At 46.6% G+C, this 21687-nt stretch overlaps 1 protein-coding gene across 4 annotated transcripts in view; it reads left to right on the top strand.

Moving 5' to 3' along the window:
- RAB11FIP1 (RAB11 family interacting protein 1) overlaps positions 1–20957 on the top strand; it is a 41599-nt gene extending 20642 nt beyond the window's left edge. Inside the window, exons 2-7 of one of the 4 annotated variants that reach the window (XR_004246173.2) lie at positions 2055–2497; positions 4202–5009; positions 6344–8242; positions 8992–9100; positions 16681–17056; positions 19041–20957. Coding sequence is in view for 3 of the 4 variants with exons in the window: in XM_032143589.2 (XP_031999480.1) it covers positions 2055–2497; positions 4202–5009; positions 6344–8242; positions 8992–9100; positions 16681–16899 (3478 nt within the window). In the remaining variant the exon portion in view is untranslated. Of the gene's footprint in view, positions 1–2054; positions 2498–4201; positions 5010–6343; positions 8243–8991; positions 9134–16680; positions 18443–19040 lie in introns of those variants that run through there. The other 3 variants (XM_032143589.2, XM_032143591.2, XM_058433488.1) reach the window with 3 other exon arrangements.
- The last annotated feature ends 730 nt before the right edge of the window (positions 20958–21687 follow it).

The raw sequence follows: 21687 nt of genomic DNA, 5'->3' as shown, positions 1-21687 counted from the left end.
CCACTGCGCCTGGCCCCATTTTAACCATTTTTAAGTGTGCAGTTCAATGTCATTAAGAATATTCACATTGTTGTGTGACCATCACCGCCATCCATCTCCAGAACTTTTTCATTTTCCGCAACTGAAGCTCTATACCCATCAAACATTAACTCCTCATTCTCTCCTTCCCCTCCTCCGGCAATCACCATTCTACTTTCTGACTGGATGAATTTCACTAACCCGGGAACCTCACATAAGTGGACTAATATAGTGTTTGTCATTTTCTAACTGACTGATTTCACTCTTTTTTTTTTTTTTTTTTTTTTTTGAGATGGAGTCTGGCTCTCTTGCCTAGGCTGGAGTGCTGGAGTGCAGTGGCATGATCTTGGCTCACTGCAACTTCCGCCTCCCGGGTTCAAGCAATTCTCCTGCTTCAGCCTCCTGCATAGCTGGGATTACAGGCGCTCGCCATGATGCCCGGCTAATTTTTGTATTTTTAGTAGAGACGGGGTTTCGCCATGTTGGCCAGGCTGGTCTCGAGCTCCTGACCTCAGGTGATCTGCCTGCCTCGGCCTCCCAAAGTGCTGGTATCACAGGCGTGAGCCACTATGCCTAGCCTGATTTCACTCTTTTAAAAAAATTTTTATTTTTATTTATTTATTTTTAGAAACAGAGTCTCGCTTTGTCACCCAGACTAGAGTGCAGTGGTGCAATTATAGCTCACTGCAGCCTCGAATTCCTAGGCTCATGTTGAGTTGTTGGGAGTATAGGCGCACACCACCATGCCAGCACATTTTTAAATTTTTTATGGAGATGGAGTCTTGCAATATTGCCCAGGCTGGTCTTGAACTCCTGGCCTCAAGTGATCCTCCTGCCTCAGGCTCCCAAAGCTCTGGGATTACAGGTGTGAGCCACCATGCCCAACCCCCTCCCCACCTTTTTTTTTTTTTAATTCTGTGTTGTATTATTATTATTTTTTTACTCCCTGGCAGGGACCATTCCTTACTACAAACTTGATTTTCTCTGAGATTTAATTATACATCATTTGCACGCTACCCTTCTTAGCTGTTTGTGTATGATCTTTGCTTTTTTGTTTGTTTGTTTGTTTTTGAGATGGAGTCTCACTCTGTTGTCCAGGCTGGAGGGCAGTGGTGCGATCTTGGCTCACTGCAACCTCTGCCTTCTGGGTTCAAGTGATTCTCCTGCCACAGCCTTCTGAGTAGCTGGGACTACAGGTGCCTGCCATCACACCCGGCTAATTTTTTATATTTTTAGTAGAGATGGGGTTTCACCATATTGGCCAGGCTGGTCTCGAACTCCTGACCTTGTGATCCACCCGCCTCAGCCTCCCAAAGTGCTGGGATTACAGGTGTGAGCCACCGCGCCGGCCCTGGTCTTTGCATTTTTACCCTACTGAAGGAAAACATCACTCATCGGAAGTGATTCCATGGAATATTTTTTTCTTTATTTTTAGAATGAGCTCTTCATTGAATCAGGATTTGAGGTGATTATATGCTAAGCACAACACTGGATCCTATCTTTGTCTAGTGCATATCTTCTCAAAAATAAAAGTGCAAAATAAAAAACAAAACAAAAGAAATAAAAGTGCAAATTCTGCTCTCAGCTGGGCGCAGTGGCTTACGCCTGTAATCCCAACATTTTGGGAGGCTGAGACGGGCGGATCATCTGAGGTCAGGAGTTCGAGTCCAGCCTGGCTAACATGGTGAATCCCCGTCTCTACTAAAAATACAAAAATTCACCGGATGTGGATGTAGTGATGCGCTCCTGTAATCTCAGCTACTCAGGAGGCTGAGGCAGGAGAATCATTTGAACCCAGGAGGCAGAGGCTGCAGTGAGCTGAGATGGCGGCATTGCACTCCAGCCTGGGTGACAGAGCAAGACTCTGTGTCAAAAAAAAAAAAATAAAATTCTGCTCTCTTCTACCACTTCCCGAAGAGAATGCATGCATTGAAGAGGCTGCTGGTAGCAGAGAGGAGAGGCCAGTTCATGGGGATTGTGAACATTGTTGCAGTTGCTTCCATTCAAAGGTAACTCCTCAGCCTTTCTCCTTTCAGGTGGTATAAGTTGAAATCCAAACCAGGAAAGAAGGACAAGGAGCGAGGAGAAATTGAGGTTGACATCCAGTTTATGAGAAACAACATGACTGCCAGCATGTTTGACCTTTCTGTGAAAGACAAGTCTCGGAATCCATTTGGAAAACTGAAAGACAAGATCAAGGGGAAGAATAAGGACAGCGGGTCAGACACCGCCTCCGCCATCATCCCTAGCACGACACCTTTGGTCGACAGTGATGATGAGTCTGTGGGCAAAGACAAGAAAAAGAAATCAAAGATCAAGACCTTACTTTCCAAGTCGAATTTGCAGAAGACGCCTCTTTCCCAGTCCATGTCTGTCCTGCCGACTTCAAAGCCAGAAAAAGTGCTGCTTCGTCCCGGAGACTTTCAGTCCCAGTGGGATGAAGATGACAATGAGGATGAGTCCTCCTCGGCCTCGGATGGTGAGTTTCTGCCTCTCCCTGCTTGACCTCTCTTCTTCCACTTACCATGCTTCGTTCTGAGAGAGAAGAAACAGACAAATCTCAAGAGAAAGAGTTTAATTCAATTCCTCAGTTACAAAATCATGGTGGTGGGGGTGATGATAGTGGTGGTTAAGATGCTGTCTCTAAGGCCAGGCGTGGTGGCTCATGCCTATAATCCCAGCACTTTGGGAGGCCGAGGCAGGCAGATCGCTTGAGCCCAGGAGTTTGAGACCAGCCTGGGCAACATGGTGAAACCCTGTCTCCACAAAAAATATAAAAATTAGCCAGATGTGATGACACACTCCTGTAGCCCCAGCTACGCAGGAGGCTAGGCTGGGAGGATTGCTTGAGCTCAGGAAGTAGAGGCTGCAGTAAGCTGTGATCGTGCCACTGCACTCCAGCCTGGGTGACAGAGTGAGACTCTGTCTCAAAAAAAAAAAAAAAAATGCCCTCTCTTCTTCTTTTTTTAAAATATTTTTCGTTTGTTTGTTTTAGAGACAGGGTCTTACGGAGTGCAGTGGCGCGATCATAGCTTACTGCAGCCTCCAACTCCTGGGCTCAAGGAATCCTCCCACCTGGGCCTTCTGAGGAGCTGGGACTACAGGTGTGCACCATCACACCTAATTAAAAAAAATTTTTTTTTAAGAGATGAGGTCTCACTATGTTGCCCAGGCTGGTCTGAAACTCCTGGCTTCAAGTGATCCTCCTGCCTCAGCCCCTCAAAGGGCTGGTATGACCAGCGTGAACCACTGCCCACAGCTGAGATGCCCTCTCTATTTCTAAGCCCTCTGGTTTCTTTCTTTCTTTCTTTCTTTTGAGATGGAGTCTTGCTCTGTCACCCAGGCTGGAGTGCAGTGGCGCGATCTCGGCTCTCTGCAACTTCCGCCTCCTGGGTTTAAGTGATTCTCCTTCCTCAGTCTCCCGAATAGCTTGGATTACAGGTGCCCGCCACCACACCCGGTGAATTTTTGTATTTTTAGTAGAGTTGGGGTTTCACCATGTTGGCCAGGCTGGTTTTGAACTTCTGACCTCAAGTTCCTGCCTTGGCCTCCTGAAGTGCTGGGATTATACCCTCTGGTTTCTAAGAATGTATAAATTCCTTTTCCAGAGTTCCTGGCTCTATAAATGATGCCAACTAGTACAAGCTTTTAGAGCTAACCGAATGAGTGTCTTGCAAGTTTTTTTTTTTTTTTAAGGGTAAAACCATGGAACCTGATAGTAATTCTGATATTTCATTAATTCATCAGGTAGTTATTGAGTTCCTGTGATGTGCTTAAGCCTCGTGGGATATAGCCTTATCAGAAGCCAAGGAATCTGGTTCCTTTAGCTCTGAGTTAATTATGTATTTTGAACTTCAATTTCAATGTCTAAATCCCTCCCATTGGCCGGATTCTGCTACTCTACCAAGAGTGCTGCCCTTTTCATTGGTTTAATCCAGAGTTTCTCAACCTCAGCACTGTGGACAGTTTGGACTAGACAGGCCTTTGTCGTGAGGGGCTGTGCTATACATTGTAAGATGTTCAGTATCATCTTTGTCCTCTACCTGCTGGATACTAATAGCAGCACGCCCCCTCCAAGTTGTGACAACCAGAAATGTATCCAGACGTTGACAGATGCCCCTACACTGCAAACCACCCATTTAACATCTTATCCCCTTTCTGTTCTTTGTTTTTCTTCCCAAAGTCATGTCTCACAAGAGAACAGCGAGTACGGATCTTAAGCAACTGAACCAGGTCAACTTTACCCTTCCCAAGAAGGAAGGGCTTTCCTTTCTTGGCGGCCTTCGGTCTAAGAATGATGTCCTTTCCCGCTCTAATGTCTGCATCAATGGGAACCATGTTTACCTGGAGCAGCCAGAAGCCAAGGGTGAGACCAAGGACAGCAGCCCGTCCTCCTCCCCATCCCCCAAGGGCTTCAGAAAGAAGCATTTGTTCTCCTCTACGGAGAACCTGGCGGCTGGGTCTTGGAAGGAGCCTGCTGAAGGAGGTGGGCTGTCTTCTGACAGACAGCTCTCTGAATCTTTCACCAAAGACTCCTTGAAGTCTATGACCCTGCCATCCTACCGACCTGCCCCACTGGTCAGTGGGGACCTCAGAGAAAACACGGCCCCCGCAAACTCGGAGGCCACAAAAGAAGCCAAGGAGAGCAAGAAGCCAGAGAGCAGGAGGTCCTCTTTGCTGTCTCTGATGACGGGGAAGAAGGATGTGGCTAAGGGCAGTGAAGGTGAAAACCCTCTCACAGTCCCGGGGAGGGAGAAGGAAGGCATGCTGATGGGGGTTAAGCCGGGGGAGGACGCGTTGGGGCCTGCTAAAGACCTTGTGAGAAGATCCGAGAAAGATACTGCAGCTGTTGTCTCCAGACAGGGCAGCTCCCTGAACCCCTTTGAAGATGTGCAGATCACAGAACCAGAAGCTGAGCCAGAGTCCAAGTCTGAACCGAAACCTCCAATTTCCTCTCCGAGGGCTCCCCAAACCAGAGCTGTCAAGCCCCGGTGAGTTTTGGCTCTTCTCGTGCAGGGCATTTCTGCCTCGCCATTGGTGGTTTTCAGGCTTACGTTAGACCAACTCTTGCTGGTTCCATGATATCATAGTACCCGTATATGCCAAAGGTTTGCTGGTCTAAATTATTTTTTTAACCAGTCCCTACTGCCAGCTTGGCCTGCCCTGTACAAATTGCAGTGATGTTTCCTAGCTCAGAGCTACTGCCCAGCAGGCATGGTCTGTCCTTTCAGTCAGCTTATCAGATCTCAGTGGAATGCAGTGGTTTGTAGCAGATTGTGGGTGTTGCAAGTTGGGAATACTGAGTTTGGGTTGTAGTGTATGCAGAACCTGTGTTTTCAAAGTTCTTATCTCACATTTCCCTTTGAGACAGATGTTATCCTGCCTCCTTGCCTTTTGGCATTGGTTTCTGGTATGAGAGACCCTCAGCCCTCTCTCAAGTGACAGTAACGGTTCTCTGTGTCCACTCTGCCCCTTGTTGTAAGAGCCGGCGTGAGCCTTGGGGACTGGCCTTGGGGACTTCTGCTTTTTGGTGTGACTCACGTTCACACTGACAATATTTCTGTGGTCTGGGGAGTGAGTTTTTTTTTTTAGAGATTCTGCTTACTTTGATATGCACACACACACACACATACACACACATACAAACTGTTCCTCTTAAACTTATCTGTGCCTGTTGCTTTGTGTTACATCTTTAACCACTTTAAACCTTTTAGGTGCATTTTGTCCTGTAATAATCAAATGCTCGGACCTTGTGTTAATCACCACAAGAAACCGGAGGCTATTGCTTTACTGGGATCTTTTCATTTCTATTGCAACAGACTTTTGTGTGACAGATTTGCTTGGTTATAAAAGTGTCTGTTGTGTATGCTAAGTGTTAGTGTCCCTTTTTTTTTTTTTTTTGAGACAGTCTCCCTCTATCGCCCAGGCTGGAGTGCAGTGGCACGATCTCAACTCACTGCAACCTCCACCTCTCAGGTTCAAGCAGTTCTCCTGCCTCAGCCTCCCGAGTAGCTGGGACTATAGGTGCACACCACCACACCTGGCTAATTTTTGTATTTTTCAGTAGAGATGAGGTTTCACCACGTTGGCTGGGCTGGTCTTGAACTCCTGACTTCAGGTGATCCGCCCACCTCAGCCTCCCACTGTGCTGGGATTACAGGCGTGAGCCACTGCATCCGGCTAGTGTTCCTTTTTTAACTTCTTAAGGTACTGCCCCATGTGTAAAGACGTTCTCCCCTGGTGAATGACTTGTTTTTGTGTATTTTCTTTGTCTCTCATGATGCATCTGCACTGACCTGCAGATTTCATTTTGTCCTTTTTGCAGACTGGAAGTGTCTCCGGAGGCGCAACCCACAGCCAGGCTTCCTTCCCCCACTGACTCCCCTTCCTCTCTTCCTCCTCTCCCTTCTAGTTCTGGCCAGGCATCTGTCCCCTCTGAATTGGGACTTGGTGCAGACACACAGTCCTCTGAGAGTCCTTCTGTCTTCTCCTCTCTCTCATCTCCCATAGCACCTCCCATTTCCACATCCACTCCAATTGAAAGCTGGCCTCTCGTAGACAGGGGCCAGGCCAAGTCTGAAGAACCGCCCTTGCTCCCTAAGGCAGAGTTGCAAACTGAGAGTTTAACACCGGTTCCAAATTCTGGTTCTTCTGCCCTGGGATCACTTTTCAAACAGCCATCCATTCCAGCAAATAAAGGGACAGAAGATTCTCTGATGGGCAGGACCCGTGAGACAGGCACAGAGAAGAACACCAGCAGCCTTGAGTTGGAGGAGTCTCTCCCAGAGCAGCCTGAAACAGGGCGACAAGAGGAAGAACTTCTGAGATTCCCCCGCAAAAAACAAGACTACAGCCCATCATTTGAAGAGGCCCAGGAAGTACCATCTGCCCTTTCACTCAGCAGTGATGGAGCTGCGAGCCCCGTTGGGGAGCTTGTGGCAGGAGGAGACAGAGACTTGGAGAGTCAGGCTGGGTCTCTTGTGGAGAGCAAAGCTAGGGATGCAGTTGAAGAAGTGGCGCCCCCTCTTCCCATGGGAGAATCGATGCCTTCCATTGATTCCACGATGCAGAAGCTGGAAGAGATGGGTCTGAACCTCCGCGAGGGCCAGAAGAAAACAAAGAAGCGTGTGTCATTTTCTGAGCAGCTCTTCACGGAAGAGGCGGTGGAGAGGGCCACCCCGCTGGTGGAAGGACACAGCAGTTGTCCGCAGGAGCTGACCCCTGCATGGGCTGTTGCTGGAAACGCATCTGATGGAGAGCCTCCTGAGTCTCCCCATGCAGAGGACTCAGAAAGGGAATTGGTGACCACACCTGGGCCAGCGACGTGCGGTGCGCCAGCCTCCCCAGCGGATCACCTTCTCCTCCCCTCCCAGGAGAGTTTCTCCGAAGGCCCCATGAGTGAAGCAAGCTCAGTGAAAGACACTCCACTCTTTAGGATGGAGGGAGAGGATGCCCTTGTGACTCAGTATCAGAGCAAAGCTAGTGACCATGAAGGTTTATTGTCTGACCCCTTGAGTGACCTTCAGTTGGCCTCAGATTTTAAATCTCCAATCATTGCTGATCTGAACTTAAGCCTTCCTTCCATTCCTGAAGTTGCATCAGATGATGAAAGAATAGATCAGGTTGAAGATGACAGAGATCAGGTTGAAGATGACGGAGAGACAGCAAAGTCATCAACTCTGGACATAGGAGCTTCGTCCTTGGGCTTGGTAGTCTCCTGTCCTGAGAGGGGAAAGGGGCCCAGTGGCGAGGCAGATAGGTTGGCACTGGGGGAGGACCTGTGTGATTTCAGGCTGCAAGCACCCCAGGCATCTGTGACAGCTCCTTCAGAGCAGACCACAGAGTTCGGAATTCACAAACCACATCTCGGCAAGAGCTCAAGCTTGGATAAACAGCTGCCAGGCCCCAGTGGTGGCAAGGAAGAAAAACCGATGGGAAATGGGAGTCCAAGCCCGCCTCCTGGCACGTCCCTGGACAATCCTGTACCCAGCCCCTCCCCTTCTGAGATCTTTCCTGCCACACACTCTTTCCCCAGCTCTGCACATTCTGACACTCACCACACCAGCACAGCAGAATCTCAAAAAAAAGCCACAGCAGAGGGCTCCGCTGGTAGAGTTGAAAATTTTGGCAAGAGGAAGCCACTCCTCCAGGCCTGGGTCTCACCCTCGGAGACACATCCAGTCTCAGCTCAGCCAGGCGCTGGAACTGGGTCAGCCAAGCACAGGTGAGAGATGGGGGAGATCGTCTATGTAAATGTGAGCAATGTCCCCCTTTGCTTCCTACCTGCAGAGGTTATGGCTTTCTAACCACACAGACGTCTGATGTGACAACCCTCCTGTCACTCTCCTGCTGGTAGGGCTGCCCCTTGTGGTGGTAATACCTCAAGACACTGCTGCGTTTATAGCAAGAACATAATAGCAGTCTGTAAATATAGCCTAGGAATTGTTCTGCACAGCCAGATTTGGAGCTCTCACATTGCAGAAACGCAATGCCACCAGTATCTTAACAGTCTCAGAACTAACTGGCATTGAGTGGTAGTCTTATCTAGCAGTGTCAAAAACTGCTTCAAGCACTACCCAACGTGAAGCTTGTATGTTTGTTTTGAGCTGTCTTTACTGTGGAGGGACGGAAGCCTCTGCAGAGTTTTACAGTGAATGCCTAGGCTCTAGTTGACTTCAAAAAATAAGACATTGCCTTTAATGTTCTGATGTTTGTAACAAGACCAAGGGTCCCGTGAAGTTATCAGGACATCTGGACAAGGACATGCTTTACTGGCTTGCATGTGGCAGCCCTGTCCTGACTGCTTTTGTTTCCACAGGAACTGAGACATTGGAGTGAGTTGGCCCGGAGATGAAGGCAGCATGTGACCCACCTGCCCCTTGTCTGGCTTACTGGCTGCCATCTTTGCGGTGGGCAGTTGCTCAGTTCTGCCATGACCGGAGGGTCTAAAGATCCTTTTCCCCTTCTCTTTAGACTTCATCCTGTGAAGCCAATGAATGCAACAGCCACCAAGATTGCTAACTCCAGCTTGGGAACTGCCACCATCATCAGTGAGAACTTGAACAACGAGGCCATGATGAAGGTATGTCCTCTGAGAAGCTGGTGCGTTCGTTAGGGATTGACAAAACACCCATTTCCATAGTCACCATCGTATACCTCTCCCTGGGCAGCCGGTGGTGCCAGGAGCACTTAGTCATACATCTTGAGTCTTTGAGTAAACTTTGGAAGCCCCCAGACATTCCATTGGATAATTACTTTATTCCCTTATACTTGTTTAGTTATTGTTAATTTTTTTTTTTTGTCTCAAGCAACATGATTGACACTGGCCCTTCTTTTTTAAAAAAATTATTTAAAAATTTTCCTTCTTAATAGAGATGGGATCTTGCTATGTTGCCTAGGCTGGTCTTGAAATCCTAGGCTCAAGTGATCCTCCCACCTTGGCCTCCTGAAGTGCTGGGATTATAGGCGTGAGCTACCACACCCAGCCTGGTGCCTCTTTTTAAGGAGAAGAAAATGTCACCCACAGTCTGGCACATTCAGGTCAGGTATTTTCTTTTTCCCTCATGTTTCCTTTCCTTTGGCAAGAATGTAAAATTCTGATAATTGCAATCATTGCGTAGATATACTTTTTTGGTAACTTTATTTTGAAATAATTTCAAATGTTAAAAAAAAGTTGCAAGAACAGTACAAAGAACTCCTACAAACCCTTCCTCAGTTCTCTAGTGGTTAACATCTGACCACATTTGCCCATCAGTCTCATCCTCTCTGCTTCCTCTCCCCCACCTTCTCTCTTTCTGGATATACACATGCAGGTGTATACATAATTTTTTTTTTAATCATTTGGAAGTAAGTTGTGTACCTCACGTTCCTTTTAACCCTAAATACTTAACTATATAATTCCTAACAGTAAGGACTTATTAAAATCCTTTAATTATTATGTAATTTCCTAACAGTAAGGATTTATTAAAATCAGGGAACTTTTTTTTTTTTTTGAGATGGTGTCTCACTCTGTCACCCAGGCTGGAGTGCAGTGGTGCAATCTCGGCTCACTGCAACCTCCCCCTCCTGGGTTTAAGTGATTCTCCTGCCTCAGCCTCCCAAGTAGCTGGGACTATAGATGCGCACCACCACGCCCGGCTAATTTTTGTATTTTTAGTAGAGACAGGGTTTTGCTACGTTGGCCACGCTCATCTCGAACTCCTGACCTCAGGCGATCCACCTGCCTTGGCCCCTCAAAGTGCTGGGATTACAGGGATGAGCCCCTGTGCCTGGCCTACCTCATGCTCCTTTTACCCCTAAATACTCCTAACAGTAAGGACATTCATCAAAATCAGGAAATTTTTTTTTGATACAGGATCTCACTCTGTTGCCCAAGCTGGAGCGGAGTGGCATGATCACGGCTCATCATAGTCTTGACCTCCCGGGCCCAATCAATCCTCCCACCTCAGCCTCCCAAGTAGCTGGGACTACAGGCGAGCGCCACCATGCCCAGCTAATTTATGTATTTTTTGTAGAGATGGGGTTTCATCATGTTGCTCAGGCTGGTCTTGAACTCCTGGGCTCAAGTGATCCACCTGCTTCGGGCTCCCAAAGTGCTGGGATACAGGTGTGAGGCAAGATGCACAGCCTGTTTTCTGTTTTTCAGTATGAATTAATATTATAGTCAACAATTTCCTACATGGAATTTTTTCTTCTCTTTAGATTATTTCCTTAAGGTAAATTTCCAGGAAGTATCTTGCTCATTTGGAGGGTCTCTAAAAGTATGGGCTAATATTAAAAAACAACTCCCCACAAAACAAAACCAGCCTCCCAGATGAACTCTGCCCAGGATTGTCTTCATCCTGCTCTTTCTGGTTCTAGAATCTGAAGGATTTAGAATATTGCCTTGCTGCAAATCCCTGGTCTTCAACTCATTATCTGGACTAGAAGAGAATGATTTACTGAGGGACTGGTGACCTTTAGTGGGCAAGGATATATTGTATTTCAAATATGTAGAGAGGGACTTCCCAACTGACACTGGGAACTGCAGTCTATAGAAAAAAACTTTGTTTTTATTTTAGTTTAGAGCAGCTAAAATTTCATTCCATCATAGATTTTACAGTCCCATGGACTCTGGATATTGAATAGTTTTCTTTTTTGGGTTTTTTTTTGAGATGGAGTTTTGCTCTTGTTGCCTAGGATGGAGTGCAGTGGCACCATCTTGGCTCACCGCAACCTCCACCTCCCGGGTTCAGGTGATTCTCCCACCTCAGCCTCCAGAGTAGCTGGGATTACAGGCGCCCGCCACCATGCCTAGCTAATTTTTGTATTTTTAGTAGAGACAGGTTTTTGCCATGTTAGCCAGGCTGGTCTCGAACTCATGACCTCAGGTGATCCCCCTGCCTCAGCCTCCAAAAGTGCTGGGATTACAGACGTGAGCCACTGCACCCAGCCTTGTTTTGTTTTTTAAATGGTGATGGGGTCTTGCTCTGTTGCCTAGGCTGGCGGGCAATGGCTATTCACAGGTGCAATCATAGCTCATCGCAGCCTCGAACTCCTGGGCTCAAGTGATTCTCCTACCTCAGCCTCCCAAGTAGCCGGGACTACAGATGTGCCACCATGCTTAGCTGAAAGTGTTTTTCAAGCGCTGGGTACTTGTTATTCCCTCTGGCGTCACTGCATGTCTACCAGTAAGAGCTGGGATAAAGGTTCACAGGAAGCTGGAGGTCCAAGTTTTTGGTAAAAGAAGCGAAGTAATCATAACTGATGATTGCTGAAAACAAGATAGCATCTTCTTGCTGTCTTGCCCCACTTTTTTCTTTCCTTCCTTCCTTCCGTCCTTCCTTCATTCTTTCCCTCCCTCCCTCCCTCCCTCCCTCCCTCCCTTCCTTCCTTCCTTCCTTTTTTTGATGGATTTTCGCTCTGGTTGATCAGGCTGGAGTGCAATGGTGCGGTATCAGCTCACTGCAACCTCCACCTCCCAGGTTCAAGCAATTCTTATGCCTCAGCCTCCCAACTAGCTGGGATTACAGGCATGCACCACAACACCCAGCTGATTTTTTTGTATTTTTATTAGAGACGGGGTTCTACCATGTCGGTCAGGCTGGTCTTGAACTCCTGACCTCAGGTGATCCACCTGCCTTGGCCTCCCAAAGTGTTGGGATTACAGGTGTGAGCCACTGCGCCCGGACCCCACTCTTTCTTTGTAGGACACATTGACAGGGCAGGTGGTAAGCAATTGTCTCAAGATTATCAGCCACAGCCAGAATTGTGTACCTACTACATTTCAGCCCTAGCTTAAAAATGTACAATATGTCAACCAGCTTGCCTGGCTTCTGTGTGTTGCAGATAGATGAGGCAGCACTTGTTTTCCTGGAATTAATGATATTTATCAGGAAATGAGATAAAAAGACAGCATAAAGGGACATCAATGAAAATTAGAGTCATTCGGCCGGGCGCGGTGGCTCACGCTTGTAATCCCAGCACTTTGGGAGGCTGAGGCGGGTGGACCACGAGGTCAGGAGATCGAGACCACGGTGCAACCCTGTCCCTACTAAAAATACAAAAAATTAGCCGGGCGTGGTGGCGGGCACCTGTAGTCCCAGCTACTCGGAGAGGCTGAGGCAGAAGAATGGCATGAACCCGGGAGGCAGAGCTTGCAGTGAGCCGAGATTGCGCCGCTGCACTCCAGCCTGGGTGACAGAGCGAGACTCCGTCTCAAAAAAAAAAAAGAGTCATTCAGCAGCTTCCCATCCATCTTCCTTTTACTGTGGAATGCAGTGTGGCTCCAAAGAGAAACAAACACCTTGTTTCTGGGAAGTTAGCAAGACCTTTGGCTCCCATTTTATTTCCTCTTCAAAGCTCATTTAATTCAAGGGCTTATCTACTGGCCCAAGAGAATAACTTAGCTCAAAACAAAGGCAACTGACCCTGGAGGCTCTGCTATTGGCCTGCCACGTGATAGATGCTTTGTGTTAAGGCACAAGACAGTATTTATAAAGATACCTACTCTTAGGAATGTTGCAAAGTAAGAGAGGTTTAAGGGAAAGAAATTGCATAGCTAAAGTTATGAAATGCTAGCTGGATCATTACTACAGTGATTTTTTTTTCTTTTCTTGGTTGTTGTTACAGGGCCTCCATCCTTTATAGATGATTTATAACTGGGAGTGTATTATTTACCCAGGTGGCTTTAACATTTCCGTTTTAAAATAGTAAAGCCAACTAGATCCAAAAATCATCTGTGATATGGAAAAAGTTGGATGCACATTTGAGTGTATGTCATTATCACAACTATGTAAAAGGAAAAGTCCAGGGTAAGAATCCTGGTGAGAAATACATGACAATGGGCACCGTTCTTTCTTGCATTTGTGGGTATTTTCTCTGTGCTTCTTCTTCTCCAAGGCCATTACTCACTTTTATGATGCTGGCTTATTTTATAATTTTTTTTTTTTTTTTGAGATGAGGTCTTGCACTGTTGCCCATGCTGGAGTGCAGTGGCACGATCTTGGCTCACTGCAACCTCTGCCTCCCGGGTTCAAGTGATTCTCCTGCCTCAGCCTCCCCAGTAGCTGGGACTACAGGTGCCTGCCACCATGCCTGGATAATTTTTTGTATTTTTAGTAGAGACGAGGTTTCACCATGTTGGCCAGGTTGGTCTCGAACTCCTGACCTCATGATCCACCCGCTTCAGCCTCCCAAAGTGCTGGGATTACAGATGTGAGCCACCGTGCCTGGCCCTGTTTTATAATTTTTAAATATTGCAAAACTAGGCTCTTCTAATGATTTTAAAGTCCTTTATATCCTTTTTCCCTTTGAATTACAGAATCCAAATTAAATAGCTGTTTGACGTTTCGTATGAGGTACCGTAAGTGTGCACACATTTTCAATTCTAGGCATTTATCTTAAGGAAGTACTTAAGAGATATGGCCAAAGATTTATGTTCATGCATTTTGATAAAAATGTTATATATAATTGTACAAATTGAAAACAACATAAATATCCAGCAATAGAGGAATAGTTAAAATATAATGAGATTTTAAGCATCCATTAGAAAAGCAGGTTTTGCTAAAATGTTATGATGGAAAAAATGCTTACTAAATAGTAAAAAGCTGTAAAACTATTATTTTATATGAGGCTGACATTATAAAACATATCATCAAGAACCCCAGGAAGGCTGGGCTCGGTGGCTCACGCCTGTAATCCCAGCACTTTGGGAGGATGAAGCGGGCGGATCACTTGAGGTCAGGAGTTCAAGGCCAGCCTAGCCAACATGGTGGAACCCTGTCTCTACTAAAAATACAAAAATTAGCTGGATGTGGTGGCAGATGCCTGTAATCCCAGCTGCTCAGGAGACTGAGGCAGGAGAAGCACTTGAAACCTGGGAGGCAGATGTTGCAGTGAGCTGAGATCGTGTCACTACACTCCAACCTGGGCATCGCAGTGAGACTCTGTCTCAAAAAAAGAAATAAAAAAAGAATCCCAGGAAAAATAAAGAGACCCAAATGTTAGGTGTTGGAATTAATTAAATGACACCCTACAGGTGTCAGCCTCTGCATCCGTCTCTCTTTCAAACTCCATGTAGAGTATCTTATATATTGAGACTTTAAAAAAAATAAATAAATAAGATCCTTATATGACAGAGGTATAATCTGAAATCCCTTGAGGACGCATTCTTTGCCATTATTTACAAAGGTGCCTCTTTTTTCTTGATATAAAATGTAAGGCTGGGTGTGGTGGCTCATGCCTGTAATCACAGCACTTTGGGAGGCCAAGGTGGGAGGATCACTTGAGCTTGGGTATGAGACCAGTCCAGGCAACATAGTGAGACCCCGTCTCTATGGAGAAAAAAATAAAAATAAAAAATAAAGGCATCAAGTACATTCACATTGTTGTGCAACCAATCGCTAGGGCTCTTTTTCAGTCTTGCAACTTTTCAATGAAATATTGTTTTGGAAGTCACATCTACAGTGACTGAGGTCCAGAGGAGGTGCACTGTGAATGCATGCCTTCAAAGTTTTAAAAAACAAAGATTAGGGGAGAAGCAGGTTTTGGAAAAGCAGTCCAGTGTCTCACCTCTGAATGTGCAGCCTGTGCGGGGTTGAACCCGCTCTGTCTATGGAAACGTTGGTGTTGTGTCTAAGTTAGTACCGCCATCATCGTGCTTTTGTTCCTGGCCAGGATGGGAGGGCTGGGATCCCTCCTTTGACTTCTGGCTCGTGTCCAGGCAGTTTGCATCACTGACTGAACTGGGGCTCCTATCATGTCACTGAGGAGCGACGTTGATTCTTGGAGAAGGTAGTCTCTTGGCCTTCCTGGTAGGCAGTGAAACCGTTAGACCCTCAGGGCAATAAAGCTATTCCTGCCTCAGAGCTCTGCCAGCAAAATCATCTTGATTCTTTAAACATGTAAATCTCAGGCTACAGATTTCAGGAAAAGTCACTTTTTTTTCCTTACTAGGGACTTGCACAGCATGTGACTTTTCATTTAAGCTTTACCTTGCGTCTCCTCCTGGTTCAGGCTGCTTGGGCTTGCAGGGGCCCCAGATCATAAATGCTGATAAAGCACAGTGACTCCGCAGGGTGTGTGCTCTCCTCGGGAGTGGAACACTCAGCTCTGGGACAGGCCGCTGTGTACCCAAGGGCGTGCCTAGATGGCCACGGGTGAGGACGGGGCATGGTGGCACCTGGCTCTGACTCCGCATATTTCTTGAGTATGAAGTGATGTGAAGTGGGGTCCCTGGGTGTCCTCTGCATCCACCTGCTCATTGAGTCCTTCTGAGTGCAGCTTTGGCAGGAGCAGACAGTCTGGGCTGAACCTTGACCTGCTGCCCTGGAAGGAGAGCCCTTGCCCCCTGCACCTGCTGTCACAGTTGTGTCTTCCTGGGCCCCCTCTGGCTTGGGGGTCGTCTCCAGCTCTGCACTGGTGTTTGGTTGTGTGAGCTCCTAGTGTTCCCAGAGGAGTGAGCACTCATTTGGAGAACTGAGTCCTCCCATGATGGCATTGCTTAAAATCCAAACCCAGAGTCAAGTCCAGAGGTCCTCGACCTGTGAGGCAAGTATGGTTTTTACATTTTTAAAAGTTCATACAACAAAATAAAACAAAACATAACAAACCAAAAAACCAAGGAAGAACATGTTAACAAAGGCCGTCTGTGGCCCACAAAGGCTCAAATATGGGCTATCTGGCCCTTTCCATAAGACTTCATCAATCAACAACCTGTTTTCACTGTAAATTGAAAACAGATTCCCTGGCTGGGCACGGTGGCTCATGCCTGTAATCCCAGCACTTTGGGAGGCTGAGGCAGGCGGATCACCTGGGGTCAGGAGTTCAAGACCAGCCTGGCCAACGTGGTGAAACCTCGTGCCTACTAAAAAAATACAAAAATTAGTCAGGCATGGTGGCGCACGCCTATAGTCCTAGCTACTCAGGAGGCTGAGGTGGGAGAATAACTTGAACCCAGGAGGCGGAGGTTGCAGTGAGCCGAGATCGCGCCACTGCACTCCAGGCTGGGTGACAGAGTGAAACTCAGTCTCAAAAAAAAAAAAAAAAAAAGAACGAAAGAAAATGGATCCCAAGAGACCCAGATCACTAGTCACTTTTTCCTCCTTTGTACTTCTTTTAGGTTTTAGATTTCTGTGCTGATTTTATAACTCCTTTTGCCCAACTTTTACCTCCTCTCCAAAGAAATACAGCCCCTCGGACCCTGCATTTGCGTACGCACAGCTGACCCACGATGAGCTGATCCAACTGGTCCTCAAACAGAAGGAAACGATAAGCAAGAAGGAGTTCCAGGTCCGCGAGCTGGAAGACTACATTGACAACCTGCTTGTCAGAGTCATGGAAGAAACCCCCAATATCCTCCGCATCCCGACTCAGGTTGGCAAAAAAGCAGGAAAGATGTAAATCAGCAAAGAAAAACACTGAGATGTTTCTGTGACTTCACTTTGACCTGCTCCAGGGGTCAAGGACTTGCCCTGCCTGATAACCAGCCAGCAGGCTCCGAATCACCATTTCCCTCACGTGTTATCCGGCAAGAGTGAATTCTACCAATGGAAGCCAGGTTAATGATTACAATTAATCTTTTACTGTACATTCCCAAGGCTTTAGTTTTAAATGCCACTGTGCCTTTAACTAGGTTGTAAATATTTTATGCCCACCAGAGATGTGGTCATAAGATCTGATCCTGAGCTAGAGATTCAGATGGCACAGGAAGTATTCATGTATTTTAACACCGGGGTTTTCTTTCTTTCATACTGAGATTTTTTTCAGTATGTATCCTCCAGCTCTTAAAGCTTACCTGAGAAAGCTTTAAATGAGAAAAGGACCATGCGATTGGTGCTGTGTTACATACACATACTTTCTTGGCCTTTGAGTAGCTCAGGTGTGGCTTTTGGCTGCAGATGTTAAATTTTGATACCATGTAAACCTACCCAGCTTCTCAGACTTGGGTCTTGTTTTTTGATGGGGGCAGAGGTGTTTAGAGAAAGCCTCTGAGTGTGCCTTTCAGATTTTGAACAAGCGGCCTTTTCTAAACATCAGCTTCTACTACTCTCTAGCCTTAAAATATCTTCTGCTTAGATCCAGGGCCCTTCTACTGGAGACAGGAAAAGTAGAATTCAGGAATTAAAAGAATTCCTCTTTATTCAATTTGAGGAACTTGGTGAAAGCCCCTCCTCTTATGACAGCCAGGTTCCTGCTGGCTGGACCAGCCTATTCAGCGCTTTGCTAGGGGATTGGGTGGCCCAAGCACTCGCTAATACAGTTCTCCAGGTGTGGAATGATGTCAATAGGATTGCTTGGCCTTTTCCCCCTGTGCCTTTGCTCGGTGCCCTGGTTTCCTCAGCAACACTCCTTGTGAGGGGCAGAGACAGGGTCCACCAACTCCCCAAGATGATGAAGCCCCTTCAGGCCAGGCGCGGTGGCTCATGCCTGTAATCCCAGCACTTTGCAAGGCCGAGGAGGGTGGATCACTTGAGGTCAGGAGTTCGAGACCAGCCTGACCAACATGGCGAAACCCCGTCTCTACTAAAAATACAAAAATTAGCTTGGCATGGTGGTGCGTGCCTGTAATCCCAGCTACTCGGGAGGTTGAGGCAGGAGAATTGCTTGAACTTGGGAGATGGAGGCTGCAGTGAGCCAAGATCGTGCCACTGCACTCCAGCCTGGGGAAGAGTTTTTTTAAGACTCTTAAAAAAAGAGCCTGGGCAATTTTTTTAAGACTACGTCTTAAAAAAAAAAATAAAAAGAAAAAAGAAGCCCCTTCACTGTACAGGGGACAGGAGACGATGGATTGGACCCCAAAGGGATTGAACTGCGTCTGCATGTCTGTCCGTTGAAAACTTTCTCTCCCTGCCCAAAAGGAAACCCAAATTATTTGTGGGATACTGGGGAAATTGTAATGAAGGGCTTAATGTAGTTAATAAAAGTTAAAAGTCAGTAGAAAACAGAGATGCCTCAGCCTTCAAATGGTTGCTTTTTTTCCATTTTCCCTCATGAATAGACTCACCAGCATTTTACCCCCTTGTTATAAAACTGTGCAGAGCAAGAAGATGATACTTATTTTTGAATTTGTATTTTTAAAACTAGATTTATAGACTTTTTTTATTATTATTATTTTTAACTAGGACACTTGCTTCCTTCTTAGCTAAAAGCACCAGTTGAGATTTTTCAGGTAATTTTGTTGTTACTCACTTAAGACTGGAATTAGAATGTTTCTGGTATTGCTCATTTTTTTCCCTGGCTATGATAGAATCTCATCTAATCTTGACATCTCTCCTAGGGGAAGAATATCACAGGCTAATAGCGTGGGCGGGGGGTGAAGATGATAGCAGTTATCAAATCAGGAATCTCTTTTATGTATGTCCTTGTTACACAGAGGTTAAGAGGCAAAATCATTGGCAGTGCAATCCCTTTCCAGGATTTCGTTTGCTGTGGCATTGGTTATATCAGAGCACTTTAATCTGAAGGATGATACGTAACTTGATTTATCTAATTAGCTTTTAATTATCTACAGCTATTTTATTTTATTTAATTCTCTCCTACAGTACTGGGACCACTGTCAACTTCTCAGATGACTTGTATTTTTGTAGTGCTATGAAATTTATTTACATACTTATAAAGAAAACTGTATATTCACTTGAACTCTGAAAATGTACATGTATGGCTGGACGCGGTGGCTCACGCCTGTAATCCCAGCACTTTGGGAGGCTGAGGTGGGTGAATCACTTGATTGAGGTCGGGAGTTCGAGACCAGCCTGGCCAACATGGCAAAACCCCATCTCTATTAAAAAATACAGAAATTAGCTGGGTGTGGTGGCAGACAGCTGTAATCTCAGCTGCTCGGGAGGCTGAGGCACAAGAATCGCTTGAGCCAGGGAGGCGGACGTTGCAGTGAGCTGAGATCACATCATTGCACTCCAGCCTGGGCAACGGGCGAGACTCTGTCTAAAAAAAAAAAAGAAAAGAAAAGAAAAGAAAAAAGAAAGAAAGAAGAAAGAAAGAAAGAAAGAAAGAAAGAAAGAAAGAAAGAAAGAAAGAAAGAAAGAAAATGTACATGTATATATTTGTCCTGCATTATGTTTTTTACTTGATATAAATGTATTTTTACTGTGATAGCCCAAGTGCACTGGGGGGTAGGTGTGCTCTGCGTGGTTCTTCTTCCATTGGAGAGCTGGTGTAGAGATCTGCAGTGTTCACGAGGATGTTGGTTTGGAGATGTCTGCTGCTAGGACCTGGGGTGTGTGACTCAGTTCATATGAGAGGGACATCTGGGTGGAGGAGTGAATTCCTGTGCTCTGAAATGCCACTTGGGAGCTCTGGACAATGAAGGAGAATTGACTCAAGGGTGCCTGGCTTCTGCTGCTGCTGGGAAAAAATTCAGTTTATAGCATTCCTGCACCTCCCAAAGTAGATAACCTGGAGGTCATTCAGTTAACAACTGTCCCTGAGGACTCAGTTTTGGGGGAGGGGTTATCTGGGAGAAGCTTTAGCCTGTTCTGAGCCATTAGGAGACATTAGTGAATTGGAGCACTGGAGAATCCTACAAATGGACTATGTCTCAGAAGAGCTGGGACCTCCTTCCAGCTGCTGCAGATGCTGACAGGCCCTGGGAGGCTGCTGTGCTCTGGAGAAGCCGGAGCAGCTCATTTCTTGGCCTTGACTGGCTGCCTCAGAAAGAGCAGTCAGGACTTGAGGGAAGCATCAAATTCTATACCCGTAAACTGCAGTTGGAGGTCAGCTTTTTGAAATGTCCAGCCTTTGCCCAATTGTTTCAGATCATCTCATTCCTCAGGCTTTGGCAGGTATCCTGCCCTCCATCTTATTCCAGTGTGTTCACCTCATCAAGGCAGCAGAGTGGATGAAAGAGCAAGTCTGCCCTTTGCCATACTGAACAGCTGTGGGCCCGATTGGTGAGGGCTCTGCACATGCCTGTATGAAGGAGATACAGATGTGTGTGCACATGCCTGTATGAAGGAGATACAGATGTGTGTGCACATGCCTGTATGAAGAAGATACAGGCGTGTGCTTCTCAGTTTTGCTGACAGTGGGAGCTCAACGGGACAGAGGGAGGAAGGTCCATGATGCTCATCCACATACTGTAGAGAGAGGCAATTTAATGTTAAATGACACACCATCCTCCCTCCCTGGGTCCCTTCTCCCAGTCAACTTTTTTTCTTTTTCTAGAACTACTAATTATCTCTCATGGCTGAAAAATTAATTGCCTCAGGTGGAGAACTTAATTCCTAGTATCCACCAAACTTAACTCCGCGGTGTCTCCGTATCTATTGTGTGAGCTATTTAACTGATGCCCCCTTCCTCCAACTGAAGGATTGCCCACCGTTTTTGGATTATAGAATTATTATTTCCTGCTTTCTTTCTTTGGGACTTTTGAATTTCTTTGGTTTCGTTTTTAAGAAGTAACCCAACATTTCCTACAACACTAAATAAAATGGTACTTACCTTTCAAAGATTTGTGTCTGTAGTTTGGTATGGGTGCAATAAAAATTTATTCTGTCTTCCTAGAAAACCTCTCTTGGTGGGGGTGGGGGGATGACCAGTGTTTCTCATCCCACGAGGGTCTCTCACTGGGATTTGTGCTGCTGCCATCTTGCCTGGTGCCCAGGAGTCCCAAGGCCCTTTTTCTCAAAGAGGACGGACATGTCTGGTCCCTTTGGATGCACCCTTCATCTTGGCCTGAGGAACTATGGTACTGGCCAGAGAAACTGAGTTGGAACATGCTGCCCCCTTTTCCTTTGCAGCCGGTACCCTTGGCTGAGCATATGGACAGGGTCTTTCCTCAGTTCCCACCGCTACCACACACACAGGTTCCCACAGAGCGATGTCTTCACTTTGGGGGCATGAGTTGAATTCAGGCTGGGCTCAACTGCCCCATCTGGGAACCAGGTCCTTGTTCGATTGACTTAGTTGGTCCATGTGTGAATAGAGGGTATTAGGGATGCACAGGAGTCTCCTGGAGCTCATCTCTCCAAACCCCGGGCCTTCCCGAGGAGGTGAGAGGTGTGCCTGCCCTGCAAGCAATGCACGTGGTCCACACTCCAAGGTCCCAGACCTCTTGGAATGGAGGCGATGCTTTTGCTCTTAGAGATGAGTCACATTGTAGAGAGACAGAGGCAGGCGGTGCCTGTGAGACTCCTGGGCTGGGATCTGGGAGCTTCCCTGAACGCCTCCCTG

Source organism: Hylobates moloch, unplaced genomic scaffold, assembly GCF_009828535.3.
Source record: "Hylobates moloch isolate HMO894 unplaced genomic scaffold, HMol_V3 SCAFFOLD_22, whole genome shotgun sequence".
NCBI classification, from domain to species: domain Eukaryota; kingdom Metazoa; phylum Chordata; class Mammalia; order Primates; family Hylobatidae; genus Hylobates; species Hylobates moloch.
The sequence above is the reverse complement of the archived record's forward strand: the minus strand, read 5'-3'. Positions and strand labels throughout refer to the sequence as shown.